A 26,856-nucleotide genomic window follows, 5' to 3' on the forward strand; every position below is an offset into this window, starting at 1 on the left:
ATATTTTTAAAATAGACACATCCTGTCTTATTTGTCATTATAAATGCCTATTCTGGTTCTTTATTGAACATTATTATTGATAATATAAAATCTATACTTAATAATTCCAATATGGCTTCATTTTGAAATTAGCATTTATGATGGTTAATTTTATGTGTCCAGTTGACTGGGCCCTGAAATACTGAGGAAGCTGTGGGTGCCTGTGAGGGTGTTTTCAGGTGGGATTAAGGTCTGAACTGGAGAGTGAAGAAGGCACAAGGCCCTGGCCTGTGTGGGCTGGTGTGGTGGTTTGATTCAGGTGTCCCCCATAAACTTAGGTGTCCTGAATGTTAGGTTCACAGGTGATGGAGATTTGGGAATTAACGCCTCCTGTAGGAGGTGTATTGTTGGGGGGAGGCTTATGGGTATTATAGCCAGTTTCCCCTTGCCAGTGTTTGGCACCCTCTCCTGTTCCTGTTGTCCACATTATGTTGGCCAGGAGGTGATGTCCACTCTCAGCTCATGCCATCGTTTTCCCTGCCATAGTGGAGCTTTGCCTCGAGCCTGTTAGCCAAAATAAATCTCTTTTTCCCACAAGCTGCTCTTGGTTGGGTGATTTCTACCAGCAGTGTGAACCTGATGCAATAGCAGGCATCATTCTGTTGAAGGCCTGAGTAGAGCAACAAGTGAGGGAGAGGCTGAATCCCATAATGCCAGGGTCACTGAGCTGACGTCACCCTGGCCTTCTTGCTCCTGGGTCTCAGGCCTTCAGGACTAGACAGAACTCACATCCACCACCCTCCAGCTACGAGATCTTCTCACCACAAGGTTTCTCCAGCACAAGGTGGGTGACATGGTGCTTCTGTCCTCCAGAGTCACGGGAGCCAATGCTGTGTTCATAAACATGCATGAATGCATGTATGCACACCCTCCCCCACACAGAGAAAATCCTTATGTAATGCAGCATCTGCTGACTATCTTTTTCTTTGAAATTAAATCAGAACTTCTTAGACGTTTTATGAGAATAATTTAAAATTTTGCCATCAGTATATTGAAGTGAGCGTCATCTTGTGGGCTCAAGTTTCTGTTAGCTTGCTCCATAGTATGTTGTCTACTGTTACTGCTTTTCCATGGTAAACAGGCAAGCTTTCACTTGGTTAGACCCAGCCTGTAGTCCGTCATGCCTGTGGTGACCCCGATCTCATCCTGGGGCTTCCGCAAGTTGGCTCTGTGTATCCGTGGTACATGGCTCAGCTGGGAACATTGCTCAGTTGTACAGTGTTTCAACAAAATCACGATTTCCACTTCTTTGGATTCTTTCTCAGGCTCCCCCGTCATTTTCCAGTAGATTTAGTGTCTGGGCTGCTGTTTTCTTTTGCCTTCAGGATGCAGGCTTGCCTGCTGGTGTAGAGTGTTGACGGGCAGTGCCCACGCTAGGTGGTAGACCCACGTCACTGTGTGTGTGTCTGTCCCAGCAGACAGTGCTTCAGGCATCTTCTAGAAATGTGAGCAGAGATTATCATACAAATTTAATCTTCTCCCTGTCTTGTTGTCTCCTTTCCAGTGTTCCCCCCATTCTTGGGTGGCACTGTCCCTCACTTCTTCTGACTACCTTAAAAAAAATTATTTTGTTTTTTTTTGAGTAGGGTCTCACTTTAGCCCAGGCTGACCTGGAATTCACTACAGAGTCTCATGGTGGCCTCGAACTCACGGCAATCCTCCTACGTCTGCCTCCGAGTGCTGGGATTAAATTAAAAAAATTATTTATTTGCTTGAAAGAGAGAAAGAGAGAGATGTATGTGCTACCTTGTGCATCTGGCTTACATGGATCCTAGGGAATTGAATCTGGGTCCTTTGGCTTTGCAGACAAATGCCTTAACTGTTAAGCCATCTCTCCAGCCCTTCCTGGCCATTTTGATATGCAGTTTTAAAAATTTTTTTTGTTTATTTTTATTTATTTATTTGAGAGCGACAGAGAGAGAGAGAGAGAGGGAGGGAGAGAGAATGGGCGCACCAGGGCCTCCAGCCACTGCAAATGAACTCCAGATGCATGTGCCCCCTTGTGCATCTGTCTAACGTGGGTCCTGGGGAATCAAGCCTCGACCTGGGGTCCTTAGGCTTCATAGGCAATCGCTTAACCACTAAGCCATCTCCCCAGCCCATGATGCATTTTTTTTTTTTTAATGGGATCTTAGTTGTTTAGAGCCGCCAGTACATGAAACTGTCCTTATGTCAAAGGTGCGAACACTGGACACTGCCTGGCCCGGCACTCACTGTTCGGACTTCCCGCCACAGATTGGAGAGAGCCCTCTAATGAGTGTGCCTGTTCAACGCGTAATCTGTTCCAAGAACATCCTCAGAGACATACCCAGAAACTATATATATATAGTTTTTTTGAGGTATGGTTTTGTTATTGCCCAGGCTGACCTGGAATTCACTCTGTAGTCTCAGGGTGGCCTCGAATTCGTGGCGATCCTCCCACCTCTGCCTCTCATGTGCTGGGATTAACGGCATGCACCATCATACACCACATGAGTGGCTCAGAAACCATATCTTAGCATCTGGTGGGCATTTCTTAGTACATCTAATTTACACAGAAGTTTAAGCACCAAGTGCTCCTATCTCTTCTTGCCCTTTTCCTGTGTTTGTTTATTTATTTATGACATTTAAAGAAGACTGCAAGGGGAAGGTGGCTGAACAATTGTAGCTGGATCTCTGTAACTTTGTGCTCTGTTTTGTAAGAGGGTTCCTATTCATGGGGTATCCTGTGTTTGCTGGATCGGATGTGTCCTGCCTCTGAAACAGGAGTGCAAAGCAGAGGACTGTAAGTAGATCTCTCCCTGCAGCCCAGAGAGCCGCCAGTGGGATCATTCTCCAAATAACTTCCTCCCCTTGTTTTCATGTCCCTTCCTTTATCTCTTCTCTTCTTTGTTCACTGTTCCTCCTCTTCTCATTCTGTTTGCTAGTCTTACCAAATTAATATTTATTATCATATCAAGTAATATGTTTCTTAGTAAAACCTGATTTTAATTTGCAGGTTTAACTTATAATTCTGTGGGAGTATATAATTCAGGATATATATCCAGTTCCCTGCAGCATCTTAACTTTCTCAGTTTGTGTATTAATTGAAAATACTATGTGACAAGACACTAATGATTGAAGAAAAGCCTATGGAACTTCCCAGCTATTTGGCAATCAACATAACAGGAGAGGCTCAGAGTTAAAGCACAATAATTAATCTGTTAATTCCTAATGATCTTTCATAGGTTCTTTGTTTATAGTTCTCTCTCTCTCTCTCTCTCTTTCTCTCTCTTTGGTGACATGGATATTGCAAAGGGCTTTGTCTTTATGGAAGAAGGGAAAGCTTGGATAGTGCAAGTTCAGATTTTTTTCTCTAAGATGGTTGCTCCATCTCTGGACTGGCTGTCTAGACGGCTGACCACCGGAGCGAATGAATTAAATGATGTCGACTCCTCATGCTCACAGGGTAGGTTAGGCTTCTCCAGAGGAGTGAGTGTCCACGTGTTTCAACAAGTCAATGGAAAAGCATTGGCCCCTGCGGCAGGGGGCTGGCAGGAGAAACACCCACAGAGCTGGCATCCCTCTGGAACCAACCTGTGCGTATAGACTCTCCTTTCTCCATAGTCCTCGACCCTCAGAGAGTTCTTTCTCCTTTAACCACACTGGCTTCTTTGCAGGATCTTTGAATACTCAGATTTAGGGCTGGAGAGATGGTCCAGCACTTAAAAGTGCTTGCTTGAAAGCCTGGCATCCTGGGTTCTATTCCCCAGTAACTCCGTAAAGCCAGATGCAATAAAGTGGTATTTACTTCTGGAGTTCATTTGTAGGAGCAGGTGGTCCTGGTGCAAAATCCTCTCTCACTCTCTCCTGCCAATAAATAAAATATTCATTAAAAATCAACAACAACTGAGATTTAGTTTATGGAGAAGATAAAAGCAAGAAAGGTTTCCCCCGACGTTTTTATACTTTATTACTTTGTCTCAGAAGTTTCAGAATTCCCAGTGCACAGCCCCATTCCAGAGCCCGCTGCGCCGGGTGTGCCTTTCCTGCGCAGGGCTTGTACGGCTCTCCCCACTGGCAAGGGGGCCGCCTTTTTCCTTTGTGGAGATACCGGAAATCATGTTGAGGAGATAATGGCTGTCCTTGTGGCGAAGGCTGCTGGATTTATCATGTATCATGGTTGGTCAAATTTATTCCAGGTCTCAGCTTCTCTCTTTGGAAAAGTCTTTTTTTTTTTTTTTTTTTTTTTTTGCCTGGGAGCTGAAGAGATGGCTCAGTTGGTAAAGCATTTGCCTTGTAAGTATGTGGACCTGAGGTTGACTCCCAGACCCAAGTAGGATGTGGGGCATGGTGGCGCTTGCTTTGGAGATGGATAGGTGGACTTGTTGGACAGCCGGTTTTACCTTATAATGAGCTCTGGGCCAATAAGAGACCAATTTTGAAAATGTTTTTATTTTTATTTATTTATTTGAGAGCAATAGACACAGAAAGAGAGGCAGATAGAGAGAGAGAATGGGCACGCCTGGGCCTCCAGCCACTGCAAACGAACTCCAGATGTGTGCGCCCCCTTGTGCATCTGGCTAACATGGGTCCTGGGGAATTGAGCCTCGAACCGTGGTCCTTAGGCTTCACAGGCAAGCGCTTAACCACTAAGCCATCTCTCCAGCCCTAAGAGACCAATGTTGGTCTCAAAAAAGATGGCTAGGGGCTGGAGAGATGGCTTTAGTGGTTAAGGCACTTACCTATGAAGGCTGAGGACCCATGTTCTACTCTCCAGGTCCCATGTAAGCCAGGCGCACAAGGTGACACAAGTGTGCAAGGTTGCACATGCACGCAGGCTAGAGACCCTGGCATGCCAGTTGTCTCTCTCTCTGTCTCATAAAAAAGTACCAAACAACGAACAACAACAAAAAGGTAGGTAGCATTGCTGATAATACCTGAGGTTTCCTTGGACCAGCAATGCATGTGTGCCTGGCCGTGCACAAGTATATGCACACACGTGCACACACGCATATAATGGAGAAAGATGTGTCCTGGTAGCTCTGAACATTTGTTAGGATTAACACTTTATGGTAAATTACTTTCTAGTACTTCATATCATATTATTTTATAATTTTATAATTGGGGGAGCTTCCAGTAGAAGACAAAAATTATGGTAACTCATGTTGACTGTATCAAAACTTGGAAAATCCTTGGTATATAGTCAGAATACAGACTTCCAGGTACGACCCAGATGTGCTAAGACTCAACCAAAACTGATGACTGTGCTAAGGAAGCCATTTGGGGGGCTGGAGAGATGGCTCAGCAGTTAAAGGCACTTTCTTTTTAAAAGTTTGGTGACCTGAGCTGAATTCCCCAGTGTGCACATAAATCCAGGTGCACGAAGTGACACAAATGTCTGGAGTTCATTTGCAGTGGCAGGAGACCTGGAGTGCCCATTCTTTCTCTCTTTCTGTTTGCTTCTCTCTTTTTCTCTCAAATACACACACACACACACACACACACACACACACACACACACACACACACATATTTATTTATTTAAAGAAGTCCTTTGTAAATGGCTAAGGACATCAGGAGCCAGAAGAGCAGACACGTTGCAAAAGAAGTTTGAGAGAAGTGACCCAACATGTCTGGTCTTCCTCCTCATGAAGATGCTCCGCAGATCCAGCCATTGAGGGATGGCTTCTGGTGCCCTTTACATGCTGACCTAAGCCTAACCCCAGAGTGGCTGACTTCCAGATTAGAGTGACACTTTAATCTTTCCTAAAAGCTGAGCTTGCTGCAAGCAAGTTAACTTAGTTCATGATTACCTGAAATAGACTTAGTCCTCTTTTCGTGTTCAGTGAGTGGAGCCGGTCAGCTCGCTTCTTGGTCTTTCCTGCCAGTGTGGTGTCCACAGGTTCCTCTTGCCCAACAGGCCCCAAACAGAACTTGGATACTTTCTTTTCAGCACATTTATTGTCCACAGTATTATTGTCCTCAGAGTTTTTTTCACTGGTTATATCAAGTGGTGTAGAACAAAGCATGTTCTCTGTCCTGGGAATCCACTGAAGGTTTCCCACTTTAGAAAGACCATTTCTGGGTGCAGAGCGAATTAACGTCAGGCACAGCAGCGGAGAGCGGCTTGAGACCCTGCTGCAGAGGTGTGAAGTGAGGGGGCAAGAGCCAGGCCGGTGGCCGTGGCAGCTGAGAGATGTGGTAGATGAGAGAAGGGTGCGTGTTGGTACTTGATTTCTTTTTTCTTCTCTTTTTCAACGTGAGTTCAGTTCAGTGAGAGCTCTTCAGAGCTTTCTGGGTTCTCTCCCCCCTCGCTGCATCCTGTAGGCGCTGGCTGTTTTCCCATACGTCTACTGCGTCACCTGTCCAATCTTTACCTGGCTTTAGTCTGGAGTTTTCCTCACCATCTTCTGCGAAGCATTGGCACTCTTTAGTGGTGGGCATGACAGAGCCCAGGCCTCCTGTTTGGCCAGAGAGCTTTGCCTTTTTCTCTGTTACATCTGGGTTACTATGTAAAACTTCATCTGAAAACAGGTTGAGCATTTATACACATAATATATAAATTATATAAATAAAAGGGAGAACCCTTGTCCTAATGACTTTTCATCTTATAAACATTGCTAGAATGATGTTACTAAAATAATATAATCACTTTATTCACCCACTTAGTAACCTTTATTGGCTCACCGTTCACTTCAGGATAAGGTTTAACATTTGCGTCATATCCATACTCTGTGGTTAATTCTCTAGATCCATTGTTATGGTTTGAGGGTGTCACCCAAGTGTCACATGTTACAGGTATGCTACTGGGAGCTGATGGAGTCTTCAAGGAGTGGGGTTTGATGGTCGATCTGTGGGCCTTTGGGATTGTATCTTTGAATAGAACTGTGGGACTCTCGTCTCTTCCTCTTTGTTTTTTGTTTTTTAATCCTCTCCATGAGGTAGGCGGTTTGCTCATTGCGTGCTCCCCACCGCCGCCTCAGTGTGCTCTCCAGAGGCCCCAGGCAGTGTGGGGTGAGGTCACACACGTTCTGAACGTGGACATGCTGGTTACCAGTCTCTTAGCAGACGTGCAGTTCACAAATCCTTACTCCAGTTCTGTTGGCTGTCTGTTGACTTTCTTGATGCTGTTGAAAGAATTAACATTTTTAAAAAGTACACCTGGACATTTAGGATGCTTTAACTTCCATTTACTTCATTTGCCAGGGTCTCTTGCTGCTGCAAATGAATTTCAGATGCATGCACCCCTTTATACGTGGGTCTTGGAGAATTGAGGGCAGACCAACAGGCTTCGTAAGCAAGCATCTTTAACTGCTAAGCCTTCTCCCCAGCTCCACATTTTTAATCTGGGTGATATTTATCAATTTTATTTTCTTTTATCATTTGTGCTCTTGGATTCACAGCTAACAAGTTTTTTCTGAGCTCTAGCAACAGTTATGCCTGTGTTTGTTCCTTCAACTTTTTTTTTTTTTTTTTTTTTTTTCCAATTCTAAAGTAGCCACATAATCATTTCAACCAGTTTCGGTGCCTGTTGCTCAGACTTGCAAAACAAAATATCCCCTGGCTAGTTAAACTGCGAGTGTTTGCGTGTTTGGAGATGGAGGCGAGGTGGGTGCTGGGGTGTCCTGCTCTTCCTGGTGATGCATTTGCTAGAATGCACTAATAAAGAGTTAGTGGCCTTCATCTGATGAATAGACTTTTGTAGATTGTCCTTTTCTTGCCGAATGTTCAAGGCAAACCATGCGAATGCACCCGTGCTGGAATCTTGGACTATAGTTTGGGATCTACAGCAGGATATCTGGCCGGAACCCAGCAGTGTAGGTGGGTAACCGAGAGGCCTATAGAGTGTCTTAGCTGTGCCATGTAAACGCTTTCAAAATGCAAATGATAGTAGTCTTTCTGACTTACTTCACATTTTGGAATATTGGGCATTTGGGATGTTCTAGTCCGTTTCTTGGCTGCTTCTCTTAGTGCCAGCTTAAGGAATTGCTAATTGTTCATTCTTGTTGGAAAGTACTGATTTCCATTTGAATACAACAGTCTTTTTTGCTAAAACTTTCCTATGGTTGATTCGAGCAAACACAGAAGCCTTCTGTTTGTGGACGGAATGTTCAGCCAGCCATGACGTGGCCACGATTATCAATGAAGCTCGTTCATCGCTTTCTCTGCGAGCGCATCGTACGGAACTGCACAGGGTCCGGGCGACTTGCATGCCCACTTTGCCTTGCTTGCCTCCATGCACCGCTGGCGTGAAGTAATTCTCTTCTCTGTCTTTTCCAGACCTTGTGGATAATTAGATCTTTTGTTTTCTGTTAATTCCCGATAGTATTTTGCAGTTTCTGGGCACCAGTTGGGAGTTTGCTCATTTTCTAAATTAGAAAAGGGCAGTTCAATGCTCTTACGAGATTGGTTTTGTTCTGTTCTTTTTATATATGAACATTTATATCCAGTATCATTGATATAGGCAATATAGTGGTTTTTTTTAATAACAAAATGAAGTGGCAAATTGAAGATCTTAGGTTAAGAGCTCATTAGTTTTAGGTGAATTAAATATTTTAAATATTTAATTTTGTATAGTTCTTGGGCATTAGATTAGCTCATGGGTTAATTGCTGAATTTTACTCATACAGATACAGCTGTAGAGATAGAAAAGGGAGTTAATTGTTCCAGTTCATGACCAGATTGCTGTAGAAGTTACCAAACTAAGCCTTTGTAGAAATCATGTGTCTTGATGCACAGGCCAGCCACTTTTTCTGAGAGCTTTGAAGAGCAGCCTGCCCGCGCCCAGGGCCTGGTCCTGCCCCCCAGCGCTGCTCCGGCCCTGTGCTCCCCGTGTGTGCTGGTTGTGGGGAGGCCACATGCAGAACAGCCGCTCCAGAGCAGCAGCTATTTTCCCTGACTCCTAAAATCCTTTTCGTTTTTTTCCAGAATGTTCCATGAAAAGTGGTATATGCTGGGTGTGGTGGTGCGGGCCATTAATGCCAGCACTCTGGAGGCAGAGGTAGGAGGATTGCTGTGAGTTCCAGGCCAGCCTGAGACTACATAGCGAATTCCAGGTCAGCCTGGGTTAGCGTGAGACCCTGCCTCAGAACCAAAAACGCTTAATTTTTGGCCTTTCCAGGTACTTGCTAAGACTGACTTCCAACCTATGAAGACACACAGTTCTCTGGATCTCTGTGGAGTTTGCATTAGCTCTGAGAAGGCTGCACTTTCCCTGCAGACTAGGTGTTGTTGAGTTGTTGGTTGATTCAACAGTTTTCATTTGAAGGAATTATGTTGTCCATCCCTGGGGACGTCTTGGGAAACACTGTTTTTCAGATAAGGAACCCCTTTCCTATATACTCTCCACAGAGATGACCTGAACTCACAGGGTTCCTAGGGTGAGAATGAGTTTTGATCTGCTATACACCTCAGGTTTGCTTGGGTCCACACCTAACTCCAGGAAATGGAAGAGACTAGCAGTTAAAGGACTGTTCTCAGTGTCTGAACAGTGTTCTGCATCTCAAATGGGAAAACCAAGTATGTGGCTGTCACCTAGAAAATTCTTCTATTTATGTGGGTCTAGTTAAGATTAATAAAGCCCAAGATCATGTAGACTTTCATATTTTACCCCATGTACCTCACAGACCTCTCAGAAATGCCCTGGTAATATTTGGATTCTGTTCTAGAATTCACCTTTTCTCCTCGCTTCTGCTTTATCTCCCATTCTCTCAGTAACGTGTAAAAATCTTCGTAGCACCTGCTCATCTGCCCAACTGAATGTGGTCAGAGTTGAGGGGAAAATGATTTCTTTCCACATTCTGACCTATATAGATATACAAAACAGTTCTTTAAGCCATTATGTCCTGCCCATTTTCCTTGGGGTAACGTAGATCTCGTCACACTTAGATCGTCCTGATACAGTCATGACTGGTCCGCGCTTCTTCTTGTATTCTCCCCACCCAGCCAAACCTGCTACGTGCCGCAGTGATTTGTTCCTTGTACGTGTGGTGTGTGCACATGTGTTCACACCAGGAGCATGCTCCTGGAGGCCAGGAGCTTTGGGTGCCCTTCTCCTTTTGCTCTTCTACTGATTGCCTTGAGACAGGGTCTCCCTTCAACTGGAAGCTGCTGTTGTTTCAGTCAGCAAGCCCAAGTGATTCTCTGTCCTCTGCCCCCACCTGAAGTTACAAGTTGTGCTCGGCCATGCCAACTGCAGCTGTTAGGGGGTCTAGAGGGTCAAACTCCACCGGGCTGAGGTCCTCATGCTTAAGCGGCAAGCACGCTTAGCTGCTGGGCTATCTCCCCGGCTCTGCCACGGTGATCTTAACAAAAGCAGAAATGCACCCTCCTCTTGCCTGTGACAGTCTTCATTGATTCCCCATTGTGTTTCGGGGAAAGCCCAAACCCCACGACATGAAGTTATGCCAATCTCTCTGGAACGTAGCTTTCTGCCCTTTCACTGTTTATTATTGCCCTCCAGCATAGTTTGTAACCTTACCCTCCACTTGTATAATCCAGGGTTTTGTCAGATTCTCCCCCTCTGCCTGCTGTGCTTCTCATCTGGGCTGTTCTTGGAAATCTTTTCTCCCTCTGCCCCTTGGAGGTTTTTATCCTGCCCAGAGCCTCTCCTAATCTTACAGGCTATCTCTCTTCATCTGTGTTGCTGTGGTGTACTAAGCAAAGCCAACAGATTTCTGCTGCGTCACTTTATATTACATTGTTCACAAGCTCCACGGGCTGATAGTTTTGTAAAATATACTGAAAATGAAATACTAGAAAAAAAAAAGTGTAAAACAGATGGCTCCTTTGCAGGTCAGTATTGGTCCAGCACCACTGCTGGAGAGAGAGTAAATCAGCAAACGTCAGTTGAATGACTTACGTGCAGCATTAAAACTAATGAGGGCTGGAGAGATGGCTTAGTGGTTAAGCGCTTGCCTGCGAAGCCTAAGGACCCCAGTTCAAGGTTCGATTCCCCAGGACCCATGTTAGCCAGATGCTGCGTCTGGAGTTCGTTTGCAGTGGCTGGAGGCCCTGACGCACCCATTCTCTCTCTCTCTCTCTCTGCCTCTTTGTCTCTCTCTGTCTCTGTCACTCTCAAATAAATAAAAATGAACAAAAAAATTACAAAAGATAATAATGATTGCTTGCATGTTACTTTGCGGTGTAGCTTGTGAAGAGTTAAATATCATATGAGTATTTCTTCAAATGTCATGATGTATAATTAAAGGAAAGACCTGATAAAATAGGGGCAATTCTATTGTAAAATGCCTTAATTTCAGTGGTCTCTTAGAACTCTTGAGTGTAGACAGGTGCCATCACTAGATTGTTAGCACAAGTGATAAAGAATAGTTGTTTGCTGCAGGTGAGGAAGTTGGAACTGGGGCTTTCATCGAAGCAAGTTTTCTCACAGATGGTTGCTTGAGGAGCATGCCTGCTGCTGCCAATTACACATGAAACAGTTTTCACTTTTTTAGGGGGTTTCATTGATAAAATTTAGGGAGATGCTATTCTGTCCTCCAGGTTTCTACCTCAAGGACAGCTGGCTCCCACACTCCTCTCCCTCTCCACGTATATTGGGTTGATCCAAATGCTTGTAGGAACTGCAGTTTCAAAAGTTGTATTCTGAGCTGGAGAGATGGTTCAGTGGTCAGAGGCACTTGCTTGCAAAGCCTGATGGCCCGTGTCCGGTTCCTCAGTATCCGCGTCAAGCCAGATTCACAACGTGGTACATACGTCTGGAGTTCGCTTACTGTGGCATGAGGCCCTGGCACACCTGCACATTCTGTGTGGATCTTTCTTCCTGTCTCAAATAAATAAAAAATATTTGAAAAAGTTGCATTCCCACTTCAGAAGCCTAGAACTTGTCCCCTTTCCTGTGGCTTCTGAACAGTGTGGGGGACCATCGGGAACCCGAGCTGTGCTCAGGGTTTGACCTCGACTAATAGGTCACTCTGGACAGGTTGTATTCCTAACGCCACTTACGTCCTCAGTAAAAACCCAGGCTAAACTATTTGTAGCGTTGCTTTGTCCCTCTTCCCTTTGGTCTTCACAGGAGGCCACAGTTACTTGCTTTCTTTTGTCATTTGTCTCTTGCTAGTGATCTTTATGCACTACCACTTATGTGTTGTGCTAAGAATTATCGTAGCATATTGACTTGCTCTTTGATTTTTTTCTCCATAAGTATACTGTGGCCTTCTCTAAGACATCTTATTAATCTTCATAGGAGCTGATTTTCTCCCCTGTGTCTCAATTTAGTGTTCGATGATAAGTGAAGCTGAACTCTGTGGTTGGCATTTGTTTCTGAGTTTGACTTACCAGCTTGGGTGCTAACCCTGCATTGGTTGCATATTTGAATCATGATTAATATTGAACCATTAATGCTGGTAAAAGTTCCAAAGCGTAGCTAGAGTACTGCTGATCAGTCATATGCACAAGTCCCACAGAGGGGCTTTGTGCTTATTCATTCATTGTTCTTAGGAAGGTCTCATTGATCATTAGCTTGATGGAGGCTGGCCGTGATGCCTTCTTGGCCTCTGGCAGCAGAGAAAAGACGTGAATTCTCTGCCCATAGACTGTCCCACAGGGCCAGCTGCCAAGTCTCAGTCACATGCCTACTCCGTTGCTGCTACATTCTTTCTTCCCTGGAAGTTTTCAAGGCTACTGTTGTTGGCCTTTCTGCCTGGTGTCCCTGAATTGTAGCCCTTTTAGTTCTCTGAGTGATGAACTCCAACCATTGTTTGGCAATGGAAGCAGTGTGATGGGGTCTGGGTTACCCCCACCAAGCAAGCCAAACGTGCACTAAGCAGATCTTCCAGGAGTGGAAGATTCTGGACTGGTTCTAGTTCTTGCTCTTAAACTTGAAGCTCAAACACACACTAGCCAGCTGTCCTCAGTGCTGACAGTTTGCTGTGCCATGTCCCCAAACCAGGAGCGTGTGTGCAAGAAGGGTGAGAGGCACTCCACGCTTCCTTAGTTCCTGGAAGAGACCTGTCTGCCTCTGGGATTTGCATGTGAGTGAAAGAGCTCACACTTGGTGTTCTGCAGGCATCCCATGCAGCATTTGAGCTGAGCCTCGTGCTTCCTTCTTGGTCACGGGTCCCGCGTGCCAGAGTGTACACGCACCACCGGGGAGGCTAGCGCGTTGAGCTCTGTTTGCAATGGGTTGAAGCCGGGCTTCTGCTCATGTTTGCTGGCTCATGTGTTTATGAGATGGTTTCTAAGAGTTTAGTGGATATTTGTCTAATGGAATGAAGCTAATTAATGCTTAACTTTACTGACCTACTAACCTTACCTTACCTTCTTAGTTAGTAAATACCATCTTCTTAGATGACCTCATTACCCACAGTTCTTGTTCTTCTGAGGAGTGCCGAGGAAAGAGAGAACAGTGGAGAACTTGAAATGTTTTTTCTCCTTAATTTTTTTCTATTCCCTTTTCTTTCTGTTTAATTTCTACATTCCTTTCTTAAGTGAGAAGCACATTGTATTCATGTAAAACTTCATGTTTTTTTAAAAATTTTTATTTATTTATTTATTTGAGAGTGACAGACACAGAGAGAAAGACAGATAGAGGGAGAGAGAGAGAATGGGTGCACCAGGGCTTCCAGCCTCTGCAAACGAACTCCAGACGCGTGCGCCCCCTTGTGCATCTGGCTAACGTGGGACCTGGGGAACTGAGCCTCGAACCGGGGTCCTTAGGCTTCACAGGCAAGTGCTTAACCACTAAGCCATCTCTCCAGCCCAAACTTCATGTTTTAATGTTTGGATCCAGTCTGCTGCTCTCTGGGTGCTGTCCTGTCCCTTCTCAGGATTCCACAGTGACTGAACTTAGTGACTAAATAACATCAGGAAAGTGTGCCTTTGGCATAATGTATTGTGAATGTGATAAAACCTCAGTAAAGGCCCCCTTTCATTTTCTTGTTAGGTTGAGCATACAAAATATTATTTCCTGCCAATCCTTTACATGGGCAGTGTTGGTTCTGAGCAGGCATGGCTGCTTTCCTCTGCAAAAACCAGAGGAAAGAACTTGGTTCAGGCTCCCTAGGTGGGGTGTAAGATGGCAAGAGACAGAAGATGAAGCTGTCAGTGGCACTCATTGAAGGCCTTTTTTATTTTTTTGGTCATGCTAAGAAACTTGATTTATACCTTGTGGAGAAAGGGGGCCATTCATTCCAAGGCTCTTGTATTGGGCAGTGACAGGTCCCATTTGCCTTTTATAAGAATCGCTCTGGTGTGGGATGGAGTGTATTGGGGGGGGATAAACTGAGGGGAGAGGGGGTAGGGCACACCAGGAGGTGAGACCTGCGAGTGTGTTGCAAGGAAGAAGCCCCTCCAGGGCGAGTCTCTTTGTTTGGGTGCTTTTACTTGTGATGGTAAAAGAAGACCAGACTTGGGAGAAAGACGGTAAATCAGTTCTGTTTGCAGGATGTGACCCAAGGGGAAGGGTTACCAGCAGCCAACCTGGTACGTGGGGTTGGGGCTTACTAGAGGTCAGGGCCAGGTATGCTGACTTTATCTGTCCTGATAATAATGATGGGAGAAACAAGTGAAAGGTCCCTTTGATCTTACACTGTGATGGAGAGCCACATTTGGAGCATATCCCAAATAACGCTGTCAACAAAACTGCCTGGCAGATTCACCTTACCTCCCACTTCAGGTCTCTGCTTAGTGGAGGCAGAACGCCGCCACCTCCCTTTCATTCTGAGTTCTCATAATGCCTTTTGGTTTGAAGTACAGCTTTGAAATTAACTAAGATTGGATCTTGAAGGGTATTAAATTTTAACGTGATGCTTTACATAACCTCAAGCTCATTGTAGAATGGCTCGGCATATTTTCTGTTGACTCGGGGTGGGCTTCCAAGCAACATGTTATCATTATTAATTTTATTATTAGTTCCTAGAAAAAGGTTCAGAGAACATTATTAGCAAAGCAAGGATGTCTTCTCCAGGCACTTGCAGGGGCCACTGTAACTGCCCCAGCTGCAGCGGCCTTTGTTCTCGTCTGCCCTTCTGCAGGCTCTGTGAGTGACAGCCTTTCGTCACCCAGAGCTCTTTCAGCTCCAGAGATTTCAGGTGATCTTCTACACTTTGCCTTCTGACGGAGGCTTTATCTATTTCAGAGGGGCCGAGGAACTCGTTCTTGGATGCTCTTGTTCTATTACTTTATGGTCCGTACATGACTTTAAGAAATTACCCTGTCAATATTGAGATTCATAGCAACCTTTTCCTTCCCCCCTTCCATTTGAGTATACCCAGAAAGTCAGCTGCTGACCTGGCTCCTTCAAAAGCATAGATTGGTCAATCACTCACATTCTCTCTCTCCTCTCTTCCCCCCTTCTCTTCCTTTGGCCTCTTCCCTCTCTTTTCTAAAAAAAAAAAAAATTATTTATTTATTTGTAAGCAGAGACAGACAAACACACATACAGAGCAAAAGAGAAAGAGAGACAAGAGAGAGAGAGAAACAGAGAGAGCGATTATGGGTGTGCCAGGGTCTCTGGTCACCACATACAAACTCCATTTGCATGTACCACAGTGTGCATCTCACTTTATGTGGGTCCTGGGGAATCAAACCTGTGTCATTAAGCTTTGTAGGCAGGCACCTTAACCACTGAGATATCTCTCCAGCCACTCTCTCTTTTTCAATTTAGTCTGTCCATTAAAGAAAAATATTTTGGGTCCAATCACTACTCTCCCTCTAACCCAATTATGTTTGTTAAGTCTCGACATTGCTTTGGTTATATGAACATCAACCCTTTCCTTAAGTACATCTTGTCAGTCCATTTAATTTTTATTAGCTTTAATTGTTGAAAGAGCAGAATAAGTTTCCATGTCCCAGCTAAATGAATGTTTGCACCAGAATTAAGCTTAATTACAAAATGAGCGAACACATAAATAAAATGAAGTTAAAATTTGACAAGGTCACCTGCAGACCAGGGTTTCCATTGGCTCTGTGAACAGCAGTGAATCATGGTAAAGTTCTGTGTAGGCTGTGAGGCTGGATAGATTTGGGTTTTAATCCTAGCTGTGTGTAATATCTTAGTTAAATTATTTAATCCCTGTGAGTCTGCTTTCTTATTTGTGTAACTGGACCCATAATCTGTACTTGATTGAAATGTTAAGTGCTTGCTTGCAATAGGAGCACAATATCTAGAATGGCGCCTGGTTTTAAATCGCCACTCCAAAACGCTTTCTTCGCTTAAATTTTTCTCTTTCTCACTTTGTGTTCTCAAGACTCAGAATTTATCCAAGTCTTCCTTTTGTATGGAACCCTGTGGATATGTGAATGCTGGCGCCCTAGACCTTGCAGAGAGCAGCTGGGCATAGTCTATTCTGAAACACTGCTTGACTGACTCTTAGCTGGGCTGCTGTCCAATTGCCTAGGAGCTCCTTTTAACCTCCTTTGGGCCTTACTTTTCATATTGGCCAAGTGAAGACATTAATAGTAATGCCTATCATGAAGTGGTTGTGTTAAAGATGCTCATGTATATAAAGACTTCTGGACATCTGAGGCATCAAGTACGTCATTGGGTCAGAGACAGTACTGTATGCTCACTTAATCTTTTTTCTTTTTTCTCTTCAGAGCCATACTGTGGCTGTATTTTCCTGATTTCCTTTCAATTATGTTGAAGCTGTGTGCTCATTCTGTAGTTCATAGGTAGACTACAAGAAGCCGTGAGGAGGAGATTGGCATCATTCATGAGTCAAAGCCTTCTACAATGTAGTTTGTGGAGACTATGTATTGAGGTAGAGATCCACAGGTGACTGGGTTCCTAACTCGTCATTTGGAAGAGAACCTCTGGATCTATAAAAGGACTCCGCATGGGATGAGGAACTCATGCGGCATGTGAAATCTGAGAGTCCCCTGGGGTGGCAGTCATCAGGAGGGAGCTGGATAAGGTAGATTTCTGGATTAATCAGAGTGGAAACAGGAGGAGAGAGCTGAAAGCTATGCGAAACTTCTATGTCTTGATTTTGGTCTGAGAAAGCAATACACACACACACACACACACACACGCATGTACACACACAAACCTACCTACCTACATAAAATGGCTACTGGGGCAGCATAAAACCATAGTAACTCACTACAGTAGAGAAGGTAGGTAGTGCCTGGTGTATTTATAACAGTCAAATGATCCTTGAGGAGAACCCTAATAAATGGGAAAATATTCCCATCTTGGGAAGTACATTTTATTTTTTTTAAACAATTTTATCAATTTAAAAATCTTTAAGAGAGAGGGAGGGGGGAGGGAGAGAGAGAGCATGTGAGGGAGCGTGTGTGTGTGGGTATGTCAAGGCCTCTAGCCACTGCAAATGAACTCCAGATGCATGTGCCATTTTGTGCATCTAGCTTTACATGGGTGCTAGGGAATTGGACCCAGGATGGCAGGCTTTGCAGTCAGATGCTTTAACCACTGAGTGATCTTTCCAACCCCCAAACTTAAAAAAAAATTTATTTATTTAGAGACTGTGAGAGAGAAAGAGGCAGATAGAGAGAGAGAGGGAGAGAATCGGTATGTCAGGGCCTCTAGTCACTGCTGGTGGATGGCAGAATCTGCAACACCTTGTGTATCTAGCTTATGGGCTTATGTGGGTACTGGGGAATTGAACTCGGGTCCTTAGGCTTAGTAGGCAAGTGCCTTAACAGCCGAGCCATCTTTCCAGCCTGAAACTGTTTTGTTTTGAAACAAGAATTTTGTATGTAGCCCAGGCTGATCATGAACTTCTGATCCTCTTGCCTCAGCCTTCTGAGCAGACACTTTAGATTACACATATCCATCACACCCAGATAACACACTAATTTTTAAGGATATTATATGAAATTGAAGTTTTGGACTCTAAGCTTAAAGTGATGATTATTAAAATGGTGACTGGAAGTCTGGCTTTTGATTGTGTTAGAGTTAGCAATACTTTAGACAGACTTTGTTGTTAGGCCAAGTTACTTCTTGATTCCGTATTTGATAGAGCACATCTATAATAATAATAATATGATATTAATATAATATAATAGTATAATGATGTAGGTTTGTGGAAATATATGGTTCATAGTTTGAACTCCTAACAACTTTCTATAAACTTAAAAATGTATTTTTATACAGGTTACAGATTATCTGTTTCTTAGGGTAACAGAAACCTTCATAAAATGATGAATTTGTTCTTAAGGAAAGGTACTGTTAGGAAATAGAAAAGTTGGATAACATTTAGGGTTATCTTTGGCTTTGTGAATAAATGATTTAATTTTGAATTTTTTTTTCAAGGCCAAGATTCTTCAGTAACAGGCTAAGGGAGAATTTCTTTTCTGTGGAACTTAATCTATAGCCATCTGCTGCTGGATCTCATTATGTTCTTCATGTAATTAGAGCAATTAGGATGAGGCTTGTGCCATATATTGGTCTAGGAAAGAGGGCTGAGCTATTTCTAGGCTTGTTTTAGAGACTGGAGATTAATGGCCTAATCTTTTAGGTAAAGTAAAGGAAACTAAGAAATATTTAAGCTGGGAAAAGGAGGACAGTTGTTTTTGCTTTTAGAAACCTTGCTTTCTTATCATAGTGGTAACTAGATATCTTGACAAATACATTTTAAATGAGCTTAACTCCAAAGGTGATAGATAAGAAAGATTGTGGAAGGAAAGAGAAGATGGGCTCTGGTGCAGGGACAAAGATGGAAACCTGGCCTCAAACTTTTAATACCACATAGGGTAGAGAAAAGGTGGGGGGGGGATTGAAAGTAAAGGCAAAATTAAGTGTCTGCAGCATTTCTTGGGGACTTAATCACATAAAAACGATGTTCAAAGAGAAGGGCAAGAAGATGAGGGTCTGTAACAGATGTGCTCAAGCTTGTGGGATTCTGAGGTGCCTGGTGGTGTCCCCCATGCTCCTGTGTGGCGTTCCACTCTCTGTGACAGGGCTTCCCAAGGGACTTGACAGTCTTCCCTCTCTGCCCACTGTTCTGATCTACGGCACTTGCCAGTACTTAGGAAAGGTGGTTCTCATTTGTGAATCCAGAGGCGTTCTTCCACGTGGTCTTCCTCAGATCATCTGCCTGTGGCTACCAAGTGTGCTTTACTTTTTCAGTTTTATTTCCGAGTGAGCAAGAGCAAGAGAGACAGGAGAGAGAGAGAGAGAATTGTCACGCCAGGGCCTCAGCCACTGCAATTGAACTCCAGATGTGTGCACCACCTAGTGCGCATGTGCGACTTTGTGCTTGTGTTGCCTTTGTGCGTCTGGCTTATGTGGGATCCGGAGAGAGATTGAACATGGGCCCTTAGGCTTCACAGGTAAGCGCCTTAACCACTCAGCCATCTCTCCAGCCCACCAAGTGCATTTTAAAGAAATACGATTCTATCCCTGTACCATTTTTATTCAGATGCTTTTATTGAAGGCTTGTATGTTTGCAGTGACAGACTTCTTACCCCGACATTTAAGATAACTTGTGAAGAGCCTGGCCCACTTCATCTTGTGTCGCTCTTCCACATGAACCCTGTTCCCAGCCAGTGTGGTGTCCTCCCTCTCTGTCACGGGCGCTTCCCTCACCCTCTTTCCTCACTTCTCTAAGCCTTCAAGGTCCAGCTCAGCACCCCACTATGCCAGTTGCATCCCGTCACTTATCGCCTCTTAGTTTTACTTAAGAGCCCTTCACTGCTCAGTATGTGCTTTTCGGTAGGTGGATGCCCAGTGGTCAGTGCCAGTGGCCGAAGCAAAGGCCCTCGGAAGTAGAAGCAATGTCAGAGTGCCTCCTCCACTGGGATTTCAAGTTGCTGTGGCACCAAGTCTTTGGGAGCGCAGACAGGCAGCTTCAAAAGCTGGCTGGGTCTTTATTTCATCATTCTGTTTAACCTTCTCTCAGAGCCCTGGTGCCGCCAATTTCAAGGCACCAAATTCCTCACTCAGGCACTTGACAAGAGAAAGCCATTTTCTCCAGTTCTGTGTGGAATTACCCTGGACGCACTGAATGCCTTTCACTGTTGGTTGTGTGCCCAGGCCTTATACACAGAACAGTTCATTCTGCGCTGTCCGTGCCCCTTTCTGTTTAGACCAGGCCTCGTTTATGTGTGCCAGGCCACTGCTGGGCTTGGCATATGCTAGTGGGCAGGAGAGGCCTGGCTTCTCTCTACGTATGACAAGCTCTGCTCCCTGCTGGGAGGGGCAAGTGCCTGGGTGAGAGCTGCTCAGCGAGGCAGAGCAAAGAGGACGTCACACTGGGAGGAGGAGGCTGGGAGTGAGCAGTCCGAACAGAAATGAAACGAGACACCATAATTAGAGTGACTGCGATCCCCGCTGTTAGTGGACGCAGCCAGGTGGAGGAGCGCTCCGGTGCGCCTGCCCGGGCTCTGCGTCTTTGCTTCAGGTCTCCCTGAGTCCCAGCAGCACCTACCAAGGTCCCCCACTCTTGACTCATTTATGGTGTGGACTTCATCTTGTCAAACACTGCTTTAAGGAGGTGCTAATTCTTCATTAAAAGCATTCATTGTTTTCAGTTTTCAGGGGCTATTGTATGCCTAATTTGCTTTTATGCACTGAGGCTCTGGACTACATATCTGAAAATGTTTCATTTATCCTTGAATTATGTGTCCCAGGCCTTAAGCTGGACTTGCTACAAATCTAGTCACAATGAACTAAGCTGCTCAACGGCTAGTAATTGAGCAGCATTTTCTTCTTTTTCTTCGAGCAGTGCTTTCTAATATTAAAAACACAAAGATTCCCTGTCTCTTTGACCCTGTGGGCAAGAAGACAATAAAGCGAGGTATACAACATTCCTAATAAGCATTTTAGGAAGTGATAAATCCACTGGAGACAGAAAAGGTACTAAGAGAGTGTTCTGGAAAAGCTCAAGTGAGATTGACTATAGTGTAATATTTTCAACTTGAATAAATGAGGCCTTGTATTGTGACAGATCTATAATGAGGACAGTGTGCCTCCCGTGTGCTTTTAGGTCACATGAGCATGAGGAACTCATGTTCAGACCCGGGCATTCAGAATCCACCACATCATTGGTTATTTTAGTTCTGGCCAACTGGGATCAGAGACAAGCATGGAGGGAACCCCCAAATCTGAAGCCTGGGTGAAAATTTACTGAGAAGAAGCCCTAGAGCAAAACACTGTCGAGTTCTTCCTTTCTGCTCTTGTAGCCCTGCTCTAGAGTTTGTCTCTGAGCACAGCAGCTTGATACGACTTGAGAAATCTCTTACTGAATCGATATGAATGTAACAGCTGGACTATGTTACCTTAAACATACCATTCTTTATCCACTAATAAGCTAGAACGTTCAGAGGTGAGGACAAGCAGGGGGTGGACAGGATGCGTTTCTTTTGCCACTAACTATACTTCTCTATCTCTGTATTTTTCATTTTTTTGTTTCAGTCACCAGGATCAAGTGCAAGCCACACAGTCTGGCATAGCCCTGAGTGCTTGCTGCTCTTTTCCTCCTGTGCACGCACAAACCTAAGATGCTTTTCTCTGGGTATTTGTTTTCCGTTACTGGACTTTCACTCCTTGAAGTTTGCTCATTCAATAAAAGCTGACCCAACAGATTTCTCCACGGAGAGCTGCCACTGTCTCCGAATGAAGCCACAGATGCAAGCTGTGTTCTGTGTCCTTGAGTCACTACGGGGCCTTCTGCCACCTTATGGTGACATTGGTTTTCACATGTGTCTCTTCAGCTTCCCATCTGGGCAGAGAGCTAACGGAGGTAGGCACATCTGTGGGTGTGGCACTCACTGGGACTTGGCTCTAGGCTTCGGAAGGGCGAGCCCCTGGCACTGCCACCTCACCACCACCAGCCTTGGCACTGCTTTTGCTGGAGATCTGTGGAAGTGGGTGCTAGGCAGACAAACCTAGTGCACCCCTGCATATTCCTGTGCCAAGAACACTTGAGATTTTTCTTTCCTGTGGTAGTTTCAGTGTATGCCCCCACAAACTCAAGTGTCTTATGAAAGCTGACTCTGCAGCTTCCAGCCCTAGCAGGCCACAGCGCAGGCATGCCACTGGGGCCAGATCTGAATAACAGCTAAAGGGGCGCAGAGAGGCACTGAGCTCGTGCAGGGGTCCTGTTAGCGACTTTCTGGTGTTTGCTGGCCGTTGGGTTGCTTATCTCTGCTTTGATGTATGGAATCAGCTTCTCCCACAATTGATGGAGCTTCCTTGGATCTGTGAGCTTGAGATCATAACCCCTTCCTCTCACACGCTGTGTCGGGTTGGATATTTGTCCCAGCCCCCTGGAACTATCTATAGCATTTACCAGAAAGGGCGTGAGTGCGGCCACAGGAGAGCCCGACGTGCAGAGGCTTGTGGCAGGGATGAGGAGGGACTTTGGGTGGAAGAGCTATGGATTTGCGCAGGATAAAAGTCTCAGCACCTCCACCCACCCTTCCCCGTCTCCATGACCTTATGCAGCATTTTGGAGTTCCCTGGGACTTGGCCGTGGCTCTTTGCGAAGGGATACCGGAAATGAGATCACCTTGACTTGACTGAGATTTTCGCTTGCCCATTCAGCAAAATGGGGGCCTCAAAACAAAAGTGAAGCCCAGTTTTACAAAACACCTCATACCCGAGTGTGTGCTCTGCCACAGAACCTGCCACAGCAGCTCTTGGCAGGGTGTGTGTGGGGGGAGGGGAGCAGCATTTTGAAGGACAGGCCTGGATGTAGCTTCGTTATAGTCTGGGTCCCTCCATTGCTTCTGTTCCCCAGCTCCAGCCTCTCACTAGGGCTGGTCTCCTCATCAGTCTCCTGTTGCCAGATGACTTTGGTGACAGCTCTGTATCACGCAGCTGCTCGTTTCTCCGAGAAAATGCCTGACAAAATCAGCTTAGGGGAGGAAGGGTTTATTCTACCTGACAGCTCCAGCTCCATCTTTTCAAATCTTTATTTATTTATTGGGGGTGGGGAGGAGGGAGGTGAGGCAGAGAGAGAACGGGCACATCACAGTCTCCAGCCTCTGCAAACAAACTCCAGACGCATGCCCCACCTTGTGTATCTGGCTTACGTGGGTCCTGGGGAATGGAACCTGGGTCCTTAGGCTTCGTAGGCAAGCGCCTTAAGTACCAAGCCTTCTCTCACACCCTCCAGTTTCATCTTGTCAGGGAAGAAATGGCAGCAGGACCTTGAAGCAGAACTGGTCACATTCAGCGCAGCGAGGGAGAAGGGAGTGACGAATGTCGCTGCGCGGCCGGCTCTCTCCCGTAGATAGAGACCAGGACTCCAGCAACAACCCGGATCAAGATAAGTCCGTACATGCTGGTACCTCACAGGTGATTCTAGGTCCTGTCAAGTGAATAGTCAGTAGAAACCATCGTGAGCTCATGGGTCCTCCAAAGGCTCATTTGTTCAAGACTTGGACCCCGGTGTGGTACTGTTAGGCGGTGGTACAACCTTTTAGGCAGTGGAGTTTAGTATGGAGTCTTCACATCATTGGAAGATGTGCTGTGAACAGGAGAGAGGCACTCGCAATCCTTTCTGGGTTTTTTGTTTTTAATTTTTTTTCTTCCTTGGCCATGAGGCAGTGAGCAGTTTTGCTCTGCCACACATTTCTGCCTGCAGTGCCTGCAGAGGCTCGAAGCAACAGTCACTGGATGAACCCTCCACAAGTGATGGCCTCAGGCCTTTGTTCCAGTGATGGAAAACTAACACCGTGTCTCACGTTCCATCTACCCTCTCTTTTGTTGGTTATACTTCTCTACCGCATACGCAGACACAAGCCATCCTCTTCCTCTCTTTTACCAGTCGAAATCCTACCCATTGTCAAGGTCAGTCCAGATTATGCTGCCTTTTTAAAACCTTCCCTTATCTTCAAACTCAGTAGTCTTGCTTTAAAAAAAAAGTATTTAAGGGCTGGGGTTTTGGCTTAGCGTTTAAGATGCTTGCCTGTAATGCCAAAGCACCCAGGTTTGATTTCCCTGGACCCATGTAAGCCAGATGCACAAGGTGGCACATGCGTCTACTGTTTGTTTGCAGTGGCTCCATTCTTGCAATTGCTTCTTCTCCAGTTAGATGACAAGCTTCTTAGGGGCCTGGCCTCTCTTAATTTTTCTTGAATTCTAACATGTAGCTCTCATAGCAGATACTGAAAAATTATTTGTCCATAGGGGAGAAACCATTGCTGTTTGTGATGTATGACTGTGTGAGGTGAATCTTACCATTATTTGCTTTACTTTTTATATGATTCTGCGTTTCACCCCCTCTCGCCGCTAATAGAAGCAGGCAGTGGGTGGCTGCGCTGTGCGCATCTCTAACAAAGCTGATTTGCTCTATTTTTAGAAAACTCGATGGTGTTAATTTTTCAACTGTCACTTAAATATAGGAAGCTAACTAAACTCTCTTTTTAATGCAATGGTATATGTTATAAGGAGAACTTCTGGAAGCCGGGCATCACAAGCTCACATCGTTCGTCAATACTTCCCCACTGTCTGAAGGGAGAAAGCAGTTATTTCTGACTGCCATGTAATTTCTCTCGATTGTGAAAAGTTTTCTAATATTAGGGTAGCTTTCTGACACATGAGTTCCTTTTGTTCTAGATCCTCAGTGTTTCTCTATGTGCCGGAAAGAACACTGCTCTCCTCCCTCGTCGGCTTTATTTTCTGTTCGGTGGTAGGAGGGTTTCTGCAGAAGGGTGGTTCTATGTCAGCTTTGAGAGAGGCAAGGTCCTCTTTCCCCACATTGCTTCTCTGGCTCATATCATTCCCTGGGGCCCAAAGCAGTAGGAGACAGGGAAGGAAGGAAGCGAAACCCGAGCGGTTTCAAGCACACAGGAATCTTTTTCTGTTCTCCCTTACTTCACCCCCCCCCACCTCCAGTCGTGAGCTGGTTTTCCCCCTGCCCAGAGAGCAACACAAAACCTATTTTGTAGAAAAGTAGGCCACGAGCCCTTCTTTAGGATGACCTGTGAGATTCTTTTTTTTTTTTTTTTTTGCCATTAGTTCATAATACATTTATTTTTATTTTTATTTTTATTTTTATTTATTTATTTATTTGAGAGCGTCAGACACAGAGAGAAAGACAGATAGAGGGAGAGAGAGAGAATGGGCGCGCCAGGGCTTCCAGCCTCTGCAAACGAACTCCAGACGCGTGCGCCCCCTTGTGCATCTGGCTAACGTGGGACCTGGGGAGTCGAGCCTCGAACCGGGGTCCTTAGGCTTCACAGGCAAGCGCTTAACCGCTAAGCCATCTCTCCAGCCCTTCATAATACATTTTTAAAGTCACAAATAGCCCTTTACAAGTAGTTTGCATTTTATAATGTTTTGCTTATAAGTCAACCTTAATAAAATCGATCAGTAAAAACAAAAATCAGTCTGTCTGTAGCCAGAAATTAGCCAGTATACAGTAAGGGTATTGGAGTGTGTCCTCGAGGTGAGAGTAAAGAGAATCTACAGTAACCTTGGAGGGATCTCTGGCTTCCTCGGTGGTACTGCTTGCCAACGCATTGTAAACAGACAGCAGACACATTTCTACAGAGGAAAGCACCTCAAATCGATTTATTCACTTGCTTGCATACTCACCTATTTCTTTGAAACATTTCTGAGAAGCAAAGCACAGGGTATTTTGAGAAATGGCTGGGAGGGAGGGGTGTTTGTGAGAAGGATTCTTTAAGAAGTGATATCTGATCTGAGACTTGAAAAGCAAATACGGAGTAGAGAACAAGAGTGACAAAGAAATGGTTACCTGAAGTTAGACAGTGTGGCTCAGAGACTGTGTGTGTGTGTGTGTGTGTGTGTGTGTGTGTTTGTGGGGGTGGGGGGATTGAGGGCAGAACATTAGCATTCTTGTATGTTTTAAGAACTTTTTATAAGTTGGTTCAATGAAAATCTAACATATGGTTAACTTAGAGCTCTCCCTCAAAATCCCCGATCAACTCCGACTGATGTTCCCTGGGGGTCCACAGCAGATGGGAGGCCTTGCCCGTCTCCTTCCCATTCCCGTCCGTGGCGCATTTTCTGGAACAGTCACAGAAGCTAGCAGGAGCAGCTGTCTGCTCTCGATGTGGTGCTATGTTACCAACTCCCGTGTGGGCAGAGCCCTGGGTGTCCCAGAGACGGCCTAGGAATAGAATTTAGACAAAGTGGGGGCCTGGAGGGACGGGAAACTTGCTCGAGCCTTCAGTTTGTGAGGATGAAGTGGGCATGCAGATTAGGAAAAGAGAAAAGCGCTCCACATGGCTGGCTGTAAGTGTCAATCTGACTCTTGTGAATGTGATCTCACTCCTTTTTATTTGAGCATATAGTCCTCAGCTTGGGGCTTACCAGTGGCAAGGCTCGTTTCTGACCCTTTCTTTATCCGTTCTCTCTCTACCTCTGCCTTGTGCCCACTGTCGCTGAGTGTGTATAACTGTGGAATGCTATAATTTGTTCACCAGTATGACTCATCAAACTCTCCTGAGTTATTTTCTAATTATCTGCTGCTTTGTTTAACAATCTATAGAACAAATATGCAAACCTAGAGTGTGATGACGCTCCAAGACCACTTTTCCCATGGTAAATTCATGTCTGGAACGCTGCAGAGCAGTCGAGGAGGATGTAAGTGGAAGAACTCCAGAGGCAGAGCAGATCCTATGAAGATGGGAGGTGGGTTTTGTCATGATTTTAGAAACTATGTGAAGGTTAACTAATTGGCCTGTCAAGGATCTTTCTGGCTTCCGTATTCCAAGAGTTTAAAAAGTGTTACCTAGGGCTGGAGAGATGGCTTAGCGGTTAAGTGCTTGCCTGTGAAGCCTAAGGACCCCGGTTCGAGGCTCGGTTCCCCAGGTCCCACGTTAGCCAGATGCACAAGGGGGCGCACGCGTCTGGAGTTCGTTTGCAGAGGCTGGAAGCTCTGGCGCGCCCATTCTCTCTCTCTCTCTCTATCTGTCGTTCTCTCTGTGTCTGTCGCTCTCAAATAAATAAATAAATAA

General features: G+C 45.2%; 1 protein-coding gene across 2 annotated transcripts in view; it reads left to right on the plus strand.

Moving 5' to 3' along the window:
- Igsf11 (immunoglobulin superfamily member 11) overlaps positions 1 to 26,856 on the plus strand; it is a 121,683-nt gene that overhangs the window by 33,895 nt on the left and 60,932 nt on the right. Inside the window, exon 1 of one of the 2 annotated variants that reach the window (XM_045147558.1) lies at positions 26,395 to 26,530. The exons of the other annotated variant lie outside the window; for it this stretch is intronic. Coding sequence (XP_045003493.1) covers positions 26,413 to 26,530 — 118 coding nt within the window. The 5' untranslated portion in view covers positions 26,395 to 26,412. Of the gene's footprint in view, positions 1 to 26,394; positions 26,531 to 26,856 lie in introns of those variants that run through there. 2 annotated transcript variants of the gene reach the window in all.

This window comes from Jaculus jaculus, chromosome 4 (assembly GCF_020740685.1).
Source record: "Jaculus jaculus isolate mJacJac1 chromosome 4, mJacJac1.mat.Y.cur, whole genome shotgun sequence".
Lineage (NCBI taxonomy): Eukaryota > Metazoa > Chordata > Mammalia > Rodentia > Dipodidae > Jaculus > Jaculus jaculus.